Source organism: Delphinapterus leucas, chromosome 7 (genome assembly GCF_059928025.1).
Source record: "Delphinapterus leucas isolate spDelLeu-1000000601 "Yukka" chromosome 7, BTC_Dleu_Yukka2, whole genome shotgun sequence".
NCBI lineage: Eukaryota > Metazoa > Chordata > Mammalia > Artiodactyla > Monodontidae > Delphinapterus > Delphinapterus leucas.
The window spans coordinates 3,283,120-3,300,576 of NC_143135.1; the positions used below are offsets into that span (position 1 = coordinate 3,283,120).

Genomic DNA, 17,457 nt, shown 5'->3' on the forward strand with positions numbered 1-17,457 from the left:
GCCCCCCACGCGAGACCCTCATACTTGACATCTGTCAGCGTCCATGTCCGTGTGCCGCTTCCCATGTCCGGAGTGCGTTCCGTTGATGTTTTTGTATCTTGAACTGTCGGAAAGAATCTGAAAGTCCACCCAGTGGACACACCAGAGCTCTGGGGCCCGACGCGGCCGGATGCGGCCGTCGCCCCTGCGGGCCCCTCAGCACCCTCTCTCACCCAGCACCCATGGGCTCCATAGGTCCAGTCCTCCAACTCGGGCCGTGGTCAGCGGGGACCGTGGTAAACCACCGGGCCCCTCGGCCCAGCCCAGAGGGTCTTAGGACCCAGAGGGCTTCGCTGGGCCAGGCGGCCGAGTGTTTGGTCAGGATCCTGCTCCCGGCTTGGGCTGGGGTCTTGGCGTGTTGCAGCACGTTCTCCTGCCAGGGCCGCTCAGCCATCCTCCTGAGGGCCTGGGGAGCTCCAGTACCCTTCGGGGGCCCAGAGAAGTCAGGCCACGCCACCCTAGGGTCTCCATACACACAGGGCTCTGCTCGAGGGCGCCAGGCCTCCCCGCGTACCTGCAGCACCTGCAGGACGTCGGCGCTCTGATGCCCCCGGAACGGCGGCACCATCCGCGTCCCATGAGCCAGTGCAGCCACCTGTGTTCCCTGTGCCCTCGTTTCTGACACGCAGCTCGACAGCCTCAGTCCCAAACCCGAAAACACCCACCGGGGGCCCTGGCCAAGCCTGAAGGGATGGATGGCCCCTGATGCAGGCCACCCCTGCCCCCGACACACGCTCACACGTGCGCACACGAACCCCGGGGAGTCGGCTCGCGCCCGTCGCTCTGGGTACCATCTCTCTCAACAGCACGCACTCCGTGCCTCCCGGGGCCTTTCCCTTTTGTTTTGGCTCGGGATGGGCCACGTGACCCCTCGGCATAGTGGCTTGTGCTGCCTTGTGAACAGTGTGCATCGTGATTCTTTGTGAGTCTGCAGAGACACAGCGTGTCGCACCATCCTAGGAGCTTAGTGGGGTGTTCGTCATTGCCGTGATTTAAATCTAAACCTGCCTTCTACTTGTAGGAATCACGGGGGAAGAGCGGCAATTTCTGGCCCCTCCGATGCTCAAGTTCACCAGAAGCCTGTCCATGCCGGACACCTCCGAGGACATCCCCCCCCCGCCACAGTCGGTGCCCCCCTCTCCTCCACCACCCTCCCCCACCGCCTACAACTGCCCCAAGTCCCCGACTCCCAGAGTCTACGGGACGATCAAGCCCGCGTTCAATCAGAACTCCGCCGCCAAGGTGTCCCCGGCAGCTCGCTCCGACACGGTGGCCACCATGTTGAGGGAGAAGGGGCTGTACCACAGGAGGGAGCTGGACCGCTACTCCCTGGACTCCGAGGACCTCTACAGCCGCAACGCCGCCGCCGCCCAGGCCACCTTCCGCGGCAAGAGGGGCCAGATGCCCGAAAACCCGTACTCCGAGGTCGGGAAGGTCGCCAGCAAAGCCGTCTACGTCCCCGCCAAGCCCGCCAGGCGGAAGGGCATGCTGGTGAAGCAGTCCAACGTGGAGGACAGCCCCGAGAAGACGTGCTCCATCCCCATCCCGACCATCATCGTCAAGGAGCCCTCCACCAGCAGCAGCGGCAAGAGCAGCCAGGGCAGCAGCACGGAGATCGAGCCCCAGGCCTCCGAGCAGCCGGGCCAGCTGCGGCCCGACGACAGCCTGACCGCCAGCAGCCCCTTCGCCGCCGCCATCGCCGGGGCCGTCCGCGACCGGGAGAAGCGGCTGGAGGCCAGGAGGAACTCGCCGGCCTTCCTGTCCACGGACCTGGGGGACGAGGACGTGGGCCTGGGGCTGCCCGCCCCCCAGGCACGGCCCTCCAAGTTCCCCGAGGAGGGCGGGTTCGGCGAGGAGGACGGCACCGAGCAGCTGTCGTCACCCACGCCAGGGGCGGCGACCAGGGAGCCCGAGAACCACTATGTGGGTGGTGGCGAGGCCGGAGCTCAGGGTGAGGCCGGCAGGCCACTGAATTCCACGTCCAAAGCCAAGGGGCCCGAGAGCAGCCCTGCAGCTCCCCTCAAGAGCAGCAGTGCGGCCGGCCCCGAGAATTACGTCCACCCGCTCACGGGGAGGCTGCTGGACCCGAGCTCCCCGCTGGCCCTGGCGCTCTCCGCGAGGGACCGAGCCTTGAAGGAGTCCCAGCAGGGCCCCAAGGGGGAGGCCCCCAAGGCCGACCTCAACAAACCTCTCTACATCGATACCAAAATGCGGCCCAGCGGGGAAGCAGGCTTCCCTCCGGTCACCAGGCAGAACACGCGGGGGCCCCTGAGGCGGCAGGAGACGGAAAACAAGTACGAGGCCGACCTGGGCAAGGAGCGGAAGGGCGACGAGAAGGGCACGCTCACCAACATCGCGGATGCGTCCCAGCGGAAGTCGGCCGGCCTGCTGATGGTACACACCGTGGACGCAGCCAGGCCGGACGCCTTCCTGCAGGAAGAGGACGAGGATGCCGACACAGAAACGAAGCCGGACCGCTCGCCGTCCGAGGTGCCAGAAGGCGTTCCCGAAACTGAAGGTGCTTTACCGATCCCCGCTGGCCCCGAGCCCGCGGCCGCCGCGCCCGGCAGGACCGTCGTGGCGGCGGGCTCCGTGGAGGAGGCGGTGATCTTGCCGTTCCGCATCCCTCCCCCACCTCTGGCATCCGTGGATCTGGATGAGGATTTTATTTTTACAGAGCCACTGCCTCCTCCCCTGGAATTTGCAAACAGTTTTGATATCCCCGATGACCGCGTTGCTTCTGTCCCCGCACTCTCAGACCTGGTCAAGCAGAAGAAAAACGACGCCCCCCAGTCCCCTTCGTTGAACTCCAGCCAGCCCACCAACTCTGCGGACAGTAAGAAGCCAGCTGGCCTTTCGAACTGTCTGCCTGCCTCATTCCTGCCACCCCCCGAAAGCTTTGACGCCGTCGCGGACTCTGGGATCGAGGAGGCGGACAGCCGGAGCGGCAGCGATCACCACCTCGAGACGACCAGCACCATCTCCACGGTCTCCAGCATCTCCACCCTGTCCTCCGAGGGCGGGGAGAACGTGGACACCTGCACAGTCTATGCAGATGGGCAAGCATTTACGGTTGACAAACCCCCAGTACCTCCTAAGCCAAAAATGAAGCCCATAATTCACAAAGGCAACGCACTTTACCACGACGCGCTGCTGGAGGAGGACGTGGACAGCTTTGTGATCCCCCCGCCGGCACGCCCGCCGCCCCCCGGCGGGGCCCAGCCCGGGACCACAAAGGTTATCCAGCCGAGGACCTCCAGGCTGTGGGGTGACATCTCGGAGGTCAAAAGCCCGATTCTCTCCGGCCCAAAGGCAAACGTGATTAGTGAGTTGAACTCAATCCTGCAGCAAATGAACCGAGAGAAAACGGCAAAGCCGGGGGAAGGACTGGACTCGCCAGCGGGATCCAAGCCTGCCAGCCTCGCTCCAAGGTAAGTGCCGCGGCCGGCGTGGGCGCAGACCATCCCGAACCGGGCTTTCCTGTGCCGGCCAGTGCTGACCAGGAAATGCCCTTGGGAGCAACGGAAGCGGACACGGACAGGGAAATGCCAGCCTTCTGTGTCGGCCGCCTCTGTCGTGCGCTCACGTGCCCTTTCTCATCCCCTGGACGCCGGTGCAGCAGAGCTGAGCGCGTCTGGCCGGGCAGGACGTGGGCCCCGCGTAGAGACGCGTAACGAGACACTGCCACACAGGCCATCCCCGCCGTGGCTTCCAGGGAGGAGCCCTGCTCTCTCCTCCCGCGTCCTCCAGGTCTTGGCCAGGACCCCAAAGGCCATTCTGGAGCCTCACCCAGGGGTTGCAGGGGAGGGGTGCACCGGCCGGGGGTCGCGTGAGCAGCGTGTGTGCAATCACGTGTGTGGTCACGTGTGCGTGAGGGGCTCTTTTCCCCTCTTCCCGTCACTAACTGGTCTGAGGCCGGGGAGGGGCCAGGTTGCAGATCCACCAGTGAGCTCAGAGTGAAATGCGACCCCGGAGCCCATCCTGACCCAGGGCGGACATCGTGGAAGAAAAGCATGCGGTCCTCCCCGCGTGGGTGCTCACAACGTCAGGCAGAGCGTAAGGCACTGCCTAGAAACCGGGGGTCGCACGTGGGGGACCAGTCCTAAACCCAACCCCAGGGCTCTGTCAAGGCACACCCCGCTGTAACAGGCCCCCCCGCCCCGCCTGTAGCTGGTGGATGACCCTCGCCAGAGCCCAGTGCTCCAGCCATCACTCACGGTTCTCGGTTCCCTTCGCCCAAGACACACGCCACTGCTTGGGTCCCCAGGCAGCAGGGCCCTTCACGTTCCCCCACTGATGTTTGCGCTCAGGTTTCATCATCTCAACTAATGAAGCCGTCCTTCATACTCCGGCTGGGCAGGCGTTGGATTCAAACATCTCAGTCCATTAGTCAGCAGTATTGCACTACGGTCGGGTCCTGAGAGCCACCACTTTCCCGGTTATCTTTCGGTGCGGGCGTAAGTTACGCGCACAGCTCCCACTACTCGTCCGAGGAACGCTGATGGGCCAGTCTCAGTAGAGACAAGCACGCCGACACCACTGTCTTTTAACGGGGCACCCATCATTAGTGGCGTTCAAAGGGCACTCCAGCTGAACAGATTCCTTACAAATTCCCCGTTTCTGGTGGACGTACGTACACACGTACCTACGAGTATTACGTGCTTGAAAGTCTCAAGGGAATGTTTAAAACTGGCTCTGTCACGTAATAGCACCCGTCTTTAGCTGCTAGGTTATGTAGAGGTACAACAATTAAGATGCTTTATCACTGTGTTTCATATTTTACAAAACACTTGGACATGGGGAGTAATCTTTCTAACAGCTGCTAGAGAGCATGTATAATTATACCCATTTTTTCAGAAAGGGAAATGGAGACTCAGAGAGGCCAGGTGGCTTGTCCATGTGCACAGCCAGCAGAAGATAGAGCCAGGACCAGGCCAAGGTCTTCTGACTGGCACTTCCCACCGCTAGCGATGTCTGAAGTATGGAAGATGCGGAAGGGCACCAACTCTAGGGCTGCTCTGGCCAGTGGGGCAGCCTGCACAGCACCATGCTCCCCGGAGCACTCCCACCCGGGAGTCCAGGGGCCTCTCTGAACGGCATCAGATTGTAGGCCTCCCCAGCTCCTCTCCTGGCTGGGTGAGCTCCTTGGGGCTCATAGGAGAGGGCGTCTCCGAGTTGCAGGTGTCTCTAGGGTTTCCCTGGGTGGGAGGGGCCTGAGAGCAGGGGGTCAGCGGGCAGAATCCTGTCGGACTTCTTGAGAGCAGCTGCAAGACCGATTCTGTCCGACCCAAGCTCAGCTGCCAGGAACAGCCACCTCCAGTCTCTCCTATTATTTATACCCCAGTCCACCATGGTACAAGCATTAAGTGACATCTATTACGCACTCACCAAATGCCGGGCATCGTGTGGCACAGGCACCGGAGGCAGGGCCTGAACCTGCTCCCATGGTGCAGGTGAGTGAACCGGGGGTCAGAGGAGAAGCCCTTGGCCACGGGCACTCGGCTGGAAGGCACGATAGCGCTCCGACCTCCAGAGCTGCCGCAGAGCTCGACTCCGCCCCTCTCGCTGGAGCCAGGGATTAGCCTGGAAGAAAGGCGCCACTACCTAACCGAGCTCACCGGGACAGGGCTATTCTCAGGCCTTCGGAACCCCCCTTGCGTCCAGCCGAGCACCCAGCAGTCTTCTCTGCTTACCTGGTGACTGATAATCTGCAAGGGTGGTCACCGGGCGGCCTCCGGCACTGGTGACCTCCCCGAGGCGGTGTCCCCTCCCCTTCCCTACTCACTGCTAAGGGCTACACTGAGTTGGACCAGGAACAGGTCGGCCTGAGGCCCAAGGACGAGGAGGAAGGTCGATCACTGACTCCAGCACTAAGCTGGACGCTCGCCTGCCCACTCTGGCTTCTCCGATCTCACGGCCGCATCGGGCAAAGCCCAGTGGACGTGAGCTGCAGCCAGGAGGTGGACTGACCAGGATAAAAAGGGGGCAGCTCCTCAGCAGAGCCCCCCAGCGGGTGACCGAGCACCGAGCACCAGGTCTTTCTCATGAGCCCGCAGCACTCAACTGCACTTTCCTTCTCTCTCTCTCTCACACACACACACACATACACGCACTCTCTCTCTCTCTGTCCCTGGGACAGGCCTCCGCTTCGCTGGGTCGTGCCTTCGTTGAGAGGCCTGGGATTCAGCCATTCAGGCAGCAGACAAAGCCCAGGACACCCCCAGCCAGGGCTCACCTGCCTGGGTGTCTCACTGCTACTTTTAAATGCATCTACAAATTAAGAGCTGTGAATGGCCCTGGGCAAAATGAGGCACGAAACTGGATGAAGGAAATTCCAAGTGAGGGAAAAGAAATGAGTTTTTCTAGGGAAAACTGAAAACCGGCCGTGCTCTGAAATGACAGACAGGCAGCAGTGCAGACACCCCATTTCCACAGAAAGAAGTCTGATCGCCCAAGAAAGGGACAGCCCAAGAAAGGGAGAGTTCTTTGAGCTGCTCCACGATCGTTTGTCCGCTAAGAGGGCAGAAACCTCAGGTGAACCTGCCCCTTTGGTAAGTTACTTTTGCCCTCGGGTCCTTTCTGAACCCTGAGGTGCGGTGACCCTGGGCAGGGTCGGGGAAGAGAGAACACTGAACGACTAGGCCCTCGCTTACTGGGGTACATCTGACTTAACCTGAGCCGTGCATGGGTTTCCGCTGCTATCACGTGTCCCCCGAAATCAGGGACGACGCGGGCTCTGCCGACATCTTGATTACAGACACGCTGTCGAAAAGAAGACGATCACGTCATTTTCTTTACGGCCTAGCGTTCGCGGCATCCCTCCAGGCCTGATCTGGAAACACCTCCTAAGAACTAGGCCTCTGGGGTGATCGGCTGCTTGTCCTACCCAGCACCGCCCCAAGCTACCCCACGGGCTGGAGGCCCGGCACCGGCGCCTGGCGTCCTGCAGGCCCGGACCTTCCCTGCAAAGCTCAGAGCTCGAGAGGATGACCGTGAACGGCCGGAGAGGCGCCAGGGCACGGCCAACACCCACGACGAGCACGGCCTTGCCCTGCAGCGGGCGGCTCGCCGTGCGGAGCCCTTTGGAAACCTAGACACACGAGCAGCGTCCGCCTCGTTTCAGAGCACCTGGTGTTTTCCATGAAGTCACAGAGCCGGGAAGCCAAACGAGCCACAGCCCAGCCCCGTGGCCTCTCGACGGGTTCTTGGTAGGAGCCTAGGGTCAGACCTGAGGGAGGACAGTAACAAAAGGGGTGCACAGTCACGGAGGCCTGGGCCCCGGGAAGCTGGGCGCAGACTTAGTCATGAACCGTTCACTGGACCAGGGGTTACTGGTTACCTCAGTGTACCAGGCACTGGGCCGGGCCCCAGGATTCCTCACTGAACAAGAAAACATTCAAGGTCTCTCCTCCTCTGAAGGGCTACGTTCTCAAGGGGGAATGGATAAGAAACAGTAAACAAGACGAGCCCGAAGTGTGCGGGCGCTGCAAAGGGATGAAGATGTCCCAACGAGTCAGCGACCATGGGCAGGACGGAGGTGACCCTCCCCAAGGAAGTGGCATTTGAACCACCTGAAGTAGTAAAAGGAGCCAGCTGGGCAGAAACGCAGGAGCAGAGCATCCCGGGCACCAGGACCAGCGGACCAGCAAGCACAAAGCCCAGGCACTGGCAAGTGCTCGCCACGCTGAAGAAACTGGCCAGACCAGAGGCAGCGCTGACGGGGGAAGGGTCCCAGAGGGCTCCCGCGTGCCGAGGGGAAGGGCTGGGTTGCGTCTGAGTGGTGGCAGCCATCGAGGGCTTGAGCAAAGGCTTGGCGTGAACTTTCGTTCCATGAAGGTGACCCAGCAGCTATGCAGTCACGTGGGTCACGGTGACACAGGGAAGCCCACGAGCCGGCCCATGTGGGGTCCCGGGGGCCTCTGCTCCGGAGGCAGCGGGTAGATGATGGCGTCTGACACAAAACAAAGGGGCTTGACCTAGGAAAACCAGGCATCTGTTCTTTGTCAGCACTCCCAGGGGAGCGGAAGGTCAGTTTGGGTTTGGCTTTCATTCTCCGGCTGTTGGGAGGAGTATCAGAGCAGTGAGTGGATGCCTGCGGGGGACCCACTGGCCTCCGTCCAGGGCGCACGGCATCGGCTCAAGCCCCCAGGAGCCCCTCCGATCGCCTCGCTCTTTTCGGTTCATCCAGACTGGCCTTCACTTCCCGGAGGCAGCGACGGCGCTCCAGGTCCCCTGGGGGTTCAGGCTGCTTGCAGGGGAGCGCTGGCCGCTTCTCAGGTGATGCCCTCCGGCCTCCGGCTGCCCCGGCCTGGCTAGTGGCACCAGCTCCTCACTGGCTCTCCACAGTATTATCCTGAGAGCCTCTCGGTTTTAAAATAAATCTATCTGGGTTGTTAAAAAATGACCTCTGCCCAGCCGGTCCCAGAGCAAAGACTTTTCAAAACTGACTCGATAATAGAAGCTGCTTAATGACACTTTCATCACGTCAGCGCCGTCACGGAGGCTTTACCATTTCACGGCAGCAACTGAAACGTTCAGGCAGTGTCAGTGACTGAAATCGTGGATAAGGCGGTGGACACTAGGAAGGGTGGTCGTGAAGCTCGCTGTCGCGTGTCTCCTCGTACACGGGTTCGTGAAGGGGCTCTTCTGGTCAGGCTGCGGCATTTTATCCTTCAAGTCTGTTTCTCGCGCTCTCATTTCCCAGTCTGGACGCCAGGACCACTCAGCCGAAGTGTATCAGGGGATGGATGCCTCCCGCTGAGAACTGGGTGCCTGCCCACCTGCTCAGATGTGTCGAAAGGGCTGCTGAAGCCGACGCAGCCCCCTGCCCCCGCCCAGTTCCAGCCCCATCTGCTTGGCCGAGTCACGTCACTTCCTGATCTGGGAAACCAGCTTCCCACATCCATCCGCCGTCCCTGCAGGCCAGGCCCGGGACTGCAGACACACAGGGGCTCGCGGTGCTCAGAGCCGGGAACCAGGGCCAGGCTCAGGCCTTGTGCAGATCTGTTAACGCCTCGGGCCACTCTCCCTGTCTTTGGAACGACCGACCTTTGGAGGTGCTATAAAGATAGATAGAAACCAAGAAGAGAGCGGTCTGGAAATAAGTGCTATTTTATACGCAAGACGGGGGCTCCTCACGAAGACCCTACAGTCACTGGAAGGCAGAGGTCCGGCGGGCGCGCTGGAGGGAGGCTTGGGCGGGAAGGGTCCAGAACCCCAGCGCCGGCCCCCTGAGCGCCTCCGGCCCACAGCCAGCCACCGCTCGACAGCCGAACTGCACTTGTAAACACAATGGAAAGGCGACTTGAGTCCTCACTTCCCCGACCCCGGTCAACTCGGGCTGACCGATAAAATAACAGTGCATCTCGGGGTGTCAGTTAACCCTCCATTTTTGTTTTAATCCTCATGTTCCCGTATGGATTGGATTTAAGAGGCAGGATAGCGAGTAATAGTCCAAGAGAGGGCGTGTGTGTGCGTGTGTATGTGCCTGTGTTCTAAATCGGGGCAACAGATTCCTGTGTGTTCCACCCGGGAACCCAGCGGTTGCTTAGCAACATAAAGATCTCCGCAACCAGGAGATCCAGTGAATGATATCCGCCGGATTAACTGAGAGTCGATCAAGCCGCTGAGAAGGAGGGCAGGGTGGGCCGGCCCCGCGCAGGCCTCCACTCAGCTCCTCAAACACGCTGGTTCTTTTCCACGGCGACGTTCCGCAGGGCCGTGGGTGGCCCCGAGCGTGGGGCCAGATCTGACAACCCCCTTTATTAGCTGCCGGGCTCTCCTCTCTCGGTGTAGACTTGACGCAAAGCACGGCCTCCCCCAACCAGGAACGCTGATTTGTCCTTCCTAAGCTGCAGAAGACAAAGGCAGCCCGGGAAGCCGAGTCTGGGTGTCAGCAATGAACTGGCTCTCGGGGGACTCCAAGCAGAGGCTAAGGTCGTTCTCCTTCTTAACATTTTCCTGGATGTTTCTCTCTATATTCGCATCATCCCCAGCCAAGGAAGGCACAGGTGTGAGTTTCCCATCCTAAATACGAAAGCCATGCCCCTTTTGACGTTCTCTTCCGGGCAGCTCTGTGCACTGCCCACTCTGCTCTGTGGCCAGAAAAGGAGCAGCGCGGGGCGGGTAGGCTCTCAGCCAGCATCTGTGCCATTGCTGTAATTTCATCCATCGAAAAAAGCTTCTTTTTTTTAAACTGTAATTAATTTTGCAGTGTTGTCTCAACCCATTCCATTTTGTCATTTCCATTTGCTCCCATGATGGGTGGTAACAGAAGAGGGTCGTGCTGAACAGAAGTAAGTGCTGCGTGCAGAAACCTCTTCTCTCTGGTGTGTTCTCCTGTCCCTCGTTCTCACTGCCCACCCATCTGTTTGCTTCTGACGACACACACAGCTGCCTGCAGAGCCTTCCTTTTAAAAGAACATCCCAACTACCTGGGAATCGCTGGGGTGTTCCCACAGGAGGGTGGTGCTGACACCCGCCCTCTGGCTCAGAGAGGCCCCCTGTTAAAGGCTGCCTGGGTTTAAAGCAGTTGCTGTCACTCTGGGGGATTAACTTGCCTCTGCTGCACAAAGCCGATGAACAAGGTCACTTCCCGACTGTCCTGCCCCAGTCGACCCAGTCAGGGTCACAGGTCACAGGCCCGGCGCCACGCAAAGTCACCTTAGAGCAAGGGCCGCGTGCTCCTGTGAGATACTGACCCGCTTCACAAAAAACCCCTCTCTCCCCTGAAGGTCCTAATTCAACAACTCAAATCCCCTCTGGGTGGAGCTGCTTTACCATCTCAGCTTAGCTGTTGTATCAAAGTGGTTCAAATGAGCCTTCCCCAGACAGGTGTGCCCACAGCCGTGGGGCAGGCACGGAGGGGAGACGGGCCCTCCGGAGTGGGAACTGGGGAGCATCTTTCAGCCCTACTTGAGCACCGGAGTTTGCAGGTTTCTTAAATGCCCGCCGTGCGCACGGCCCACCTCTCTCTCCAGGACAGAGGTCTGGGGGCCGGAGGGGTGGCTCCCCGCTCCCTGCGGGTGACGCCCTGGACCGTTTCTTGATTTTGAGTAGCGAGCCTGGCAGTAGTGGAGGAGGCATCCTCAGGGTCTCGCCTGGGGCTGCCTTTACCTGCTGGTGCCCAGTGCACCAGTACAACCAGTAACCAAGGCCCCTGGAAGTTCTCAACAGGGGCCCCCTACGTGTAACAGATCCGGCCCTGGAGCCCCTGACCCTCCGGGAAGCCGTATCTGAACGCCCTGTGGGGGTGCGGGCCCAGCCGACCTGCTGCTGGTCCCTCACACGGAGATGCCGTACTCGACGTAGCACTGAGCGGGTAAGCGTCGCGAGGCTGAGAGGCACCCGGTTACCAACTGGCAGTTTCACGCAAACACACGCCCGCGGCAGAGAAAGCAAAGAGCAGCAGGAGGCCAGTCCAGAGCGTGGGCACACTGGGCCCCGCGGCTGCGGCTCATTCCCGCCCGCTAATAAAGCCCCCCTCCCGACCCTGACCCTTTCACGCCGACACAGCGGCGTCCATGAGCGCCCCCAGGGAGCCGTAGGGCTTCCCCCTTCCTGAAACAGGGCCAGCCTGCGAGGTGCCCCTCCCTGCACTTGTCCTTCTAAGCCAAAAAGCCTCAGGCCTGGCAGGCAGTTAAGAGGGAGGGTCTCTCCTCAAGGGTACCCCCCCTCTGCTTGCTGAAATTGAGGCAAAAGATGCCACTTCCTCAGGCGGTACTGGTGTGGCACAGACGCGCCCCGGCCAGGGAGCAGGACTTGGTTCGGGCCCGTCTCCAGGTCTCCCTGCCCCCACCCCCACCCCCACCCCCACCCTGCCAGGCTCCGGTGAGTGGCCGCCCCGTGTGCTCTGGTGCCTTCCGCTCGTGTCCCCCCGCCCCGCCTCCGGCATGGCAAAGCGTTTGCTCACTGCCAGCGCACCTGCCGTCGGACGCTCTGCTGTGGTTTGGGTGTCACCCGCCCCCTCCTCGGGACGTTGTGAGCGGACCTGTGATCGCTTTCTCTGTTGCTGCCGTTTCAGAGGCCCAGAGGTCATGAGCACCGTCTCAGGTACGCGGAGCACGACGGTCACCTTCACGGTTCGCCCTGGGACCTCCCAGCCCATCACCCTGCAGAGCCGGCCCCCAGACTATGAGAGCAGGACCTCAGGACCAAGACGTGCCCCCAGCCCCGTGGTCTCGCCCACAGAGCTGAACAAAGAGATCCTGCCTGCGCCCCTGTCCGCTGCCGCCGCGGCTCCCTCTCCCACCCTCTCGGATGTCTTCGGCCTCCCAAGCCAGCCCCCTCCCGGGGACCTGTTTGGCTTGAACCCAGCGGGACGCAGCAGGTCGCCATCCCCCTCCATACTGCAACAGCCAATCTCCAATAAGCCTTTTACAACTAAACCTGTCCACCTGTGGACTAAACCAGACGTGGCGGACTGGCTGGAAAGCCTCAACCTGGGTGAGCATAAAGAGGCCTTCATGGACAACGAGATCGACGGCAGCCACCTGCCAAACCTCCAGAAGGAAGACCTCATAGACCTGGGCGTGACGCGAGTCGGGCACAGAATGAACATCGAAAGGGCTTTGAAACAGCTGCTGGACAGATAAGGGTGGCTGCTCTTCACCTTTACAGACCCCTTGTTATAAATAGAGATGGGCTTGCACTGAAGTGTGTGGATGGTGAGCGCCAACCCCGCTCCGCGGGCTGGTCTCCTGCTCCCCAGAGAAATGCTGTGTCCCTGGCGTGGCTGAGCAGAGGCCTTCAACCCCCACCCCCACCCCCCACCCGGGCTCTCTGTGTGGGCTCCCTGGGCTGTTTCTGTCAAAGAGGGGACCAGGGGAGGGAGGGCTTCTAAGGTGGAAAGATGCGTGGCTCGCCTCCTGCACGCAGGTGACCCGACCTCACGAGGCCCAGGAGATGCCCACCGCCGCACGCGCGCCCCTTGCTCCTGCAGGCAGGCACCACTGCACTCCAGACACATACCTCCCGCGGCCTCCTCTGCCATCCGGCAGCTCCGCCCGGGCCCGGGCGCAAGGCCTTCCTCAGCCTGCGGCCCCTCAAGGGCACTCAAGCCCACGTGCTCCTTTCTTTCCCGGACTTGGCTCGCAGCGAGACGCCCGCGGATGTGTGTAGCCGGTGCCCCTTTGGAAGGTAGAGAAACTTTCTTCCCTTGGATCCTTTACCCTGTCTCCTCCGACATGCACCCGTGGTTCTCTGGCCATGAGGCTCTTGGCAGTGGTGGGTTGTCCGAATGGGATCGTGCCCAGCTTTGCTTAGCTTTCTTTCTTTCTTTCTGCAAATCTGTTAGCATAATTCCAAAGTGGCCAAACAGATGTCACATGGAGTGAGTCAAAGCACAAAGTCACGATTCCAAGGAGGAGGGAGACCTGGCCGTGGGAAGCAGCCGGCGTGCAGCTGCTGTGCCCAGAGTGTCCGCAGGAGGGGAGCAGCTCCCCAGGAGCGGGGGAAGGGGCTCCTCTGCCTGTCGGCATTTTGTAAAATCGAATGCGTGTTGAATTCTACAAAGATCAGAGCAGGCGAGCAACCACTTTGACACGCAGGATGACAGGGCTCACGGTGGGCGTGTGCCGCGGCCACCCCCAGTTCTGAGCCCGGCCTAGGGGAAGCATCACGGCTGAGACAGCCCCTTTGTCCCCGCCGAGGCCAAGGAAGAGGGTACTCAGGGGCTCCTCCCCTTTTCCTCTGAGCGCCCAGGAGTCCCACCAGCTCGTCTTAACATTACAGCAGGGTTTTTGAAAACCCAGCGGGCATGGCGCACAGACAGAACCCAGGGTGCGGGTGCAATGCAGATGAAGGAAGGAAGGGCAGAGCAGAGAGGTCTCGTGGGCTGCCAGTCTGGCCTCTGGCAAGGCTTTCTTGGGCCCTGCTGCGTTCTTTCCCCTGGAGCCCCTCCCCTGTAACGGTACCTCTAATTTCCAAGGGAGGTCGCCACCGGCACACGAGCCACAGGACACCCAGTCAGGGGTCAGCATGCTCTCCCACGTATGGAAGAAACTCGATTGTCAGGTTTTTGGCTTTTATTATGATTTCAGAACTAGCCTAGCCCATCTCTAATTATAAAAACATGATTTTTTTTCCTTTTTTTCTTTATGCTCACAATCAAGTGTCTGATTAGGTCTGGAACAGCTCTAGAATGAATACGTAAAATTTAGCGATTTAAAATCTCTTTCTTTACTGCAAGTTTAAATAGTTGTACAGATAGTTTATAAGCACAATATTTTAAGAAAAAAAAGTGGCTGGTCTACTAGGCAGCCTTTGTGCCACTTCAGTGCTAGAAAGTTAAAGAAAAAAAAACTTTTGTGATTTAATAATACTATTTCTGTGGAATAATTATAAAAGTATGACCTTTTTAAATCAACCTTATTTGGATGCATCTGAACCAGCAGAGCTGTGTTATATTTTCTATCTTTGCTAGAACTTCGTCATCGAAGGACAATTATTTCTTCAAAAGTGGTTGTATTTCACAATGCAGCAGTTTCTCCAAAAACAAACACACTCACCACACACCCCATCTTTCCAGCCACGTGCCCCTGAATTGGAAACTGAGTTTTGGACCTTCTGTTCCAAAACCTTCTGCAGGTCCATCTTTGTATCTGAATGATCCATTCCGACTTGGAATCAATTGAGTATTAAGGCGCTCTACTTCCGTGTACTTTCCATTTTTCCATCATGAGATGAACAAATCTTACCCTAGAGACATTTCAAGCCAAGATACTACAGGCGGCCTGCTGAGGCTGCCCGATAGTTCAGAAAACGTAAAATGGTGGTTTGGCCATTATCTGTCTTCCATTTGGTGACACTGCAAAACCCACTAAGTACAGCACCTCACCGTGGCTCTTCTCTCCTTTGCCTACTGTTGGTATTACCTCTCTGCTCGGTGCCAGGCAAAATGCTAGACAGACAGGACGAAAGTAAAGGAGGCCGCGGGTAGACGGTAACCAACGGCAACTTGGGGGCGTTGGGGTTACTGAACTTCGGTAACCAGGAGGTGAGAGCTGGCTGCTACTCCCTTCCTTAAAGAGACTTCAAGTCATGTTCAACTGACCGGAAGCAAGCAGACTGAGAGACAAAAGAGCTGGTGACATTAGTTGTTTCACACTGTCTTACTGTAGAGAAGTAACAGGCCCCATCAGAACCTGCCCTGACCGACAAAATAAACACATTATTGCCAAGATGAATCAGTCTCTAGCTCCATTCGCCAGGTTTGCTACAGAAAGCAATAGTTCCTCATTTAAATCACCGCCCACTGTTCTCCCCCTTGGGACACGTCAGGACCAGGCCCTACCCTATGCCCCTCTTTAATGGTGATGACAGATGTTAAACTGCTCATATAAAGATCATGTTAATACTATTCCAGGTTTTAAAAAGATCCACTTTTGTTATATACTGTAATTTAAATAAATTGCATTTACATGCCTAGTTTCTGTAATATTGTGTATACAAAACCAAAATTGCTCAAGATGTAAATTATGTATACCTGCCAAGATACCTTCTCCAGGGTGTCTGCGCACATTTTAAGTAAATCCACATAATATAAAACTGACTCAGTGTGACTGTTGATTTGCTGAACTTTACATATCACAAAGTGATTTGTGGTACTTTAGTTAATAAAACGGTGATTTTTTTTTTTTTTCCTGAGTTACTGAACAAGCAAGCATTACCCAGGGTGATCTGGCAATGACTTTCTGCGTGTGGGCCACAAATATTGATTTTTTTCCCATTAACAATTTTTCTGTTTGTTTTTTTAGAAGCTAATCCTTTTCACACTACAGTTTGTGTAACGTGTTCGCATTATCTGTGTTTCTGTTACTTTTGTGCTTTTATTCTTTTTAGACCTTATTAAAAACAAAAAGGAAAAACGAGCTCCTGTAATTTGCACTTTCTCCCAATCCTTAAATCTCTTGTATGGCAACCAAAATTACTGTTAAAAAAAAAAATAAATATACTATTGCACTAAGGTTGTGGTTCTGATTGCAAAACAGTGAAAACTTTCTGAATCAAACAAAAAGTTGCCAAGCTTACAATCCAGCCACTTGACCTCTGTGAAGCTGACCAGACGGCAGCTTTCCTCAAAGAGTGAAGATTCTCCTTTCGGTGAGCTAATCTGCCTTGGTTCCACTTCCTTAAAGCTTTCTCGGTGTATGGGTGGAAACGAGTATTCTTTCAGAACTGGGCAAGTGTCACGGCGGGCGGACATCTGCGAACGCTGGCGCTCCTGTCTGTTTGGGACGGAAGCAGAGGGGCCCGGAGGGCGAGCCCGATACAAGCCTTCCCCCCAAGGGCACAAGCGGCGGCAGTCTTCCTGCCGTGGGGTCTGCACAACCAGCCAGGCAGCCCCACCGGCTGACACAGAGCCACAACGTTTCGGTGAACGAGGCAAGAGGATGCATCTTCTGGCCAAGAACTGAGCCCGGAAGACACGGGCTATCCCTTCTGCTGGAGGGAAGCGTATTTTTGACTTCAATACTGAACCTCTTCTGCCTCACAGCAGTGAAAAGTCACTGTCTTTAGTTCCTGAACAGTTCCTTCTGTTCTGGCACATTCTCCTCTTGAACGGCAGCCACTCTGTTTCTATGTTCCTGAAAACATCTCAGCCTCGTACCTTTTGTAGTTTACCCTCCCTGAAGTCCCCCTGCTCCACCATCCAATGGTTCTTCCCAGACCCTAGCCACCACCCCCATCTTCACTGTCCAGTGGTTTCTTCCAGACCACTTCTTCCTGATGAATGTATCCGTTTGTCTTGTTAAGAAAAAAACAGACGTTGGAAGACTTTTTCTTTTATCTGTACTTTATTTGATGCATTTTAATAACCAGTGAACTGGAATGTCTTCTGTATTTGTAGATATCCACGTACACACGCAAGTAGGTGACAGTTCCACAGTGGCTGGGTGACCACAGCGGCTGCATGCATACGGGCCTGCCCGTGCTTTGTGGGGAGGAGGGTAGCTTCCAGGCTTGTTTCTCAGACTTCAGCAGATCTGATCACTTCAATTTATAATCCACGCTGTATCAGTGGTTTGTTTCTTTATTGTTCCTGTAACGTGTCTCTACATTTCACAGTCTTTCCCGTGTTATGTTTAAAATCACAAGAGTCACTGTCCATTGCTTCTACTCTGGAACTCTTTGTTTATAGCAATTCTGAAACTTTAATGAGCCTTCAAATAAATACAGAAACAAAAAAAAAAAGGAAAAAAAGTAAAGTGTGTGCCTTGGGTGTTTTGAACCTGATCTGCATAAAACCATATTGTACTCAAATGCTGTATATTTAATGAAAGGGTAAATATACCTTCACTGTATTAATGTAGCTGATAAAATAGTTACAGTGCCTTGGTTTCTGAACTGAGAAGCCCGTATCAATGCACAACGAAAAGTAAAGAACAATTCGAGAAATGAAATGTTGAGAAGACCTAG

At 57.2% G+C, this 17,457-nt stretch overlaps 1 protein-coding gene across 1 annotated transcript; it reads left to right on the plus strand.

Annotated features, from left to right (window-relative positions):
* Positions 1 to 1,044: 1,044 nt before the first annotated feature.
* LOC149748664 (SH3 and multiple ankyrin repeat domains protein 2-like) lies at positions 1,045 to 16,134 on the plus strand (the record flags this gene model as incomplete). The annotated part of the gene is made up of 2 exons (XM_089914215.1): positions 1,045 to 3,470; positions 12,062 to 16,134. Coding segments are annotated over 2 exons (2,997 nt in total), but the record flags the coding sequence as incomplete, so codon positions are not given.
* Positions 16,135 to 17,457: the final 1,323 nt, after the last annotated feature.